Consider the following 2,137-nt stretch of genomic DNA (forward strand, 5'->3'; position numbering starts at 1 on the left):
CACCACACAGAGAGACAGCTGGTCAGAATGCTCTCTATGGTGCTTCTGTAGAAAGTTGTGAGGATGGGCGAGGGCAGGGCTCAACCCCTTATTGTCTCGGTCTTGTCTCGGTCTCAACCCCTCAAAGACTTGGTCTTGTCTCGGTCTCAACCCCTGAAAGTCTCTGTCTTGTCTCGGTCTCAACCCCTATTGTCTCGGTCTTGTCTTGGTCTCAAATCCCCCAAAGACTTGGTCTTGTCTCGTTCTCAACCCCCTAAAAAGACCTGCTAATGTGTTTTACATTATTACAGTAAACTGTTTGCTCTTGAAGGACATTGTAGACATTTGGGGAAAGTAACAACATATTTGGAATATAAGGATGTATTGAGAAATCACCAAAAAGACTGTTTAGGATTTTTTTTGGAAAAGGAAAATAGATTTTAGAAAACGTAACAAATTTGAGAGGGAGGACTTTCAGGAGAATGAGGACAATGCACAAAAATTGGCATTTTCAAATGTGAAACTCAAATCAAGGCCAATTTTGTTTTTAAAGGGAAGGTTTTGAAAAGTGTGAAAACGTTAGCAACCTTGTCTGCTGTGTGTGTGTGTGTGTGTGTGTGTGTGTGTGTGTGTGTGTGTGTGTGTGTGTGTGCTACCAGATGTCAATGCAGCAGTGGACGGTGCAGCGAGGACTCTGGGTGATGAGCTTTCGTTGATGTAGAAGTGAGCCGTCTGAAAACAGGTCCTACACACACACACACACACACACACACAAACACACACACACACACACACACACACACACACACCAGAATGTATTTTTAATTAGGAAATACACCATGAAATGTCTTAGAATAAATAAAGCAGTCCCCTTTGTTCGAACATACTGTATATATGAACAAATAAACGTTTAATTTCAAATTATCTAAATTTTAGGTTTAACAAAACTTTTCTCAACGTTTTTGTCAATTGTAGTCAAATTTTAAAATTATGTTTAAGTCAAATTTTTTAAGAATGTTTTTGTTGCTTTTTTTTAGGGTTTTCCATGTTTTTTTCCAATTGTTTTAATTTTTTTGTCACTTTTTTAGCATTTGAAAAGATTTTTTTTTTGATTTTTTCCCCTGCATTTTTGTGGTTTTTATTTCAGAACTTGTCACTTATTTTTCTTTTGTCATAGTTCTGATAAAGACGGTTTTGTTTAAGGAAACACAGGAGGGTTAAGTGTTTCACATAAATATAGAAAGACGTTAACCTTAAGAACATACTAGAAGAAAAACAGAAGCGCCCATGACAAAAAATCAATGAAAGTAATTAAAATCAAAGAAAAAGACATTGGGTAAAAAATCCTAAATTGAAAATCCAAATATATCAGGACTGATGCCATGCTTCCGCCTGCACTGAATCTGAGCGGAGGATCAAATGAAAGGCAGAAGATGCTTTTGTTTTCATGTGACTCCGCGTTAGCCCAGATTTTGGAGAACACAAGTAATCTTCGGGAAAACACAGGAAAAAAAGATGTTCTGTTAATCCTTGACAAGTTTTTAAACGGATGAGATTGCGTCTGATGAACCTGCGTTGTCTCGGCCAGGAAGGGGCATCAGGGATTATCACCGACACACACACACACACACACACACACACACACACACACACACACACACACACACACACACACACACACACACACACACACACACTAACACAGTAAAAGGGTTGATCTCTGAGATTAAAGACGCCGTTATTCTCTCGGAGAGGCTGTTCATTTCCACTGAAATCTGGATTTCTATTTGTCAAGTTAGCGCTCTGAACTTCTTAAACATGGTCGACCATTACAATATTTAAATGAGTTGAACGAGGAACTTTCCAGAACATTTTAAAAGAGTGTGTGTGTGACGTCTTCAGGGTTCAACATGTTCATTTCCTCTCACCTGCTTTTTTAAATTATTTTATCGAGGCATTTGTCCGTGGGACAATTATGGCAATAAAGTAGGTGATTGAAGAAGAATCTTAATTTGTTTTCTGTGGGTTATTTTTGTAGAACTGGGATCTTTTAGAACTTGATAAATCTCGGTCTTGTCTTGGTCTCAACCCCTTAAAGTCTCGGTCTTGTCTCGGTCTCAACCCCTTAAAGTCTCGGTCTTGTCTCGGTCTCAACCCC

The 2,137-nt window shown here is 38.7% G+C and overlaps 1 protein-coding gene across 5 annotated transcripts in view; it reads right to left on the reverse strand.

The window, feature by feature from the left end:
• ptprz1a (protein tyrosine phosphatase receptor type Z1a) overlaps nucleotides 1-2,137 on the reverse strand; it is a 105,285-nt gene that overhangs the window by 24,893 nt on the left and 78,255 nt on the right. For all 5 annotated transcript variants that reach the window (XM_034880217.1, XM_034880216.1, XM_034880218.1 and 2 more), the window contains one exon: nucleotides 636-724. In XM_034880217.1, coding sequence (XP_034736108.1) covers nucleotides 636-724 — 89 coding nt within the window. The remainder of the gene's footprint in view (nucleotides 1-635; nucleotides 725-2,137) is intronic.

Source organism: Etheostoma cragini, chromosome 8, assembly GCF_013103735.1.
Source record: "Etheostoma cragini isolate CJK2018 chromosome 8, CSU_Ecrag_1.0, whole genome shotgun sequence".
Taxonomy (NCBI): Eukaryota; Metazoa; Chordata; class Actinopteri; order Perciformes; family Percidae; genus Etheostoma; species Etheostoma cragini.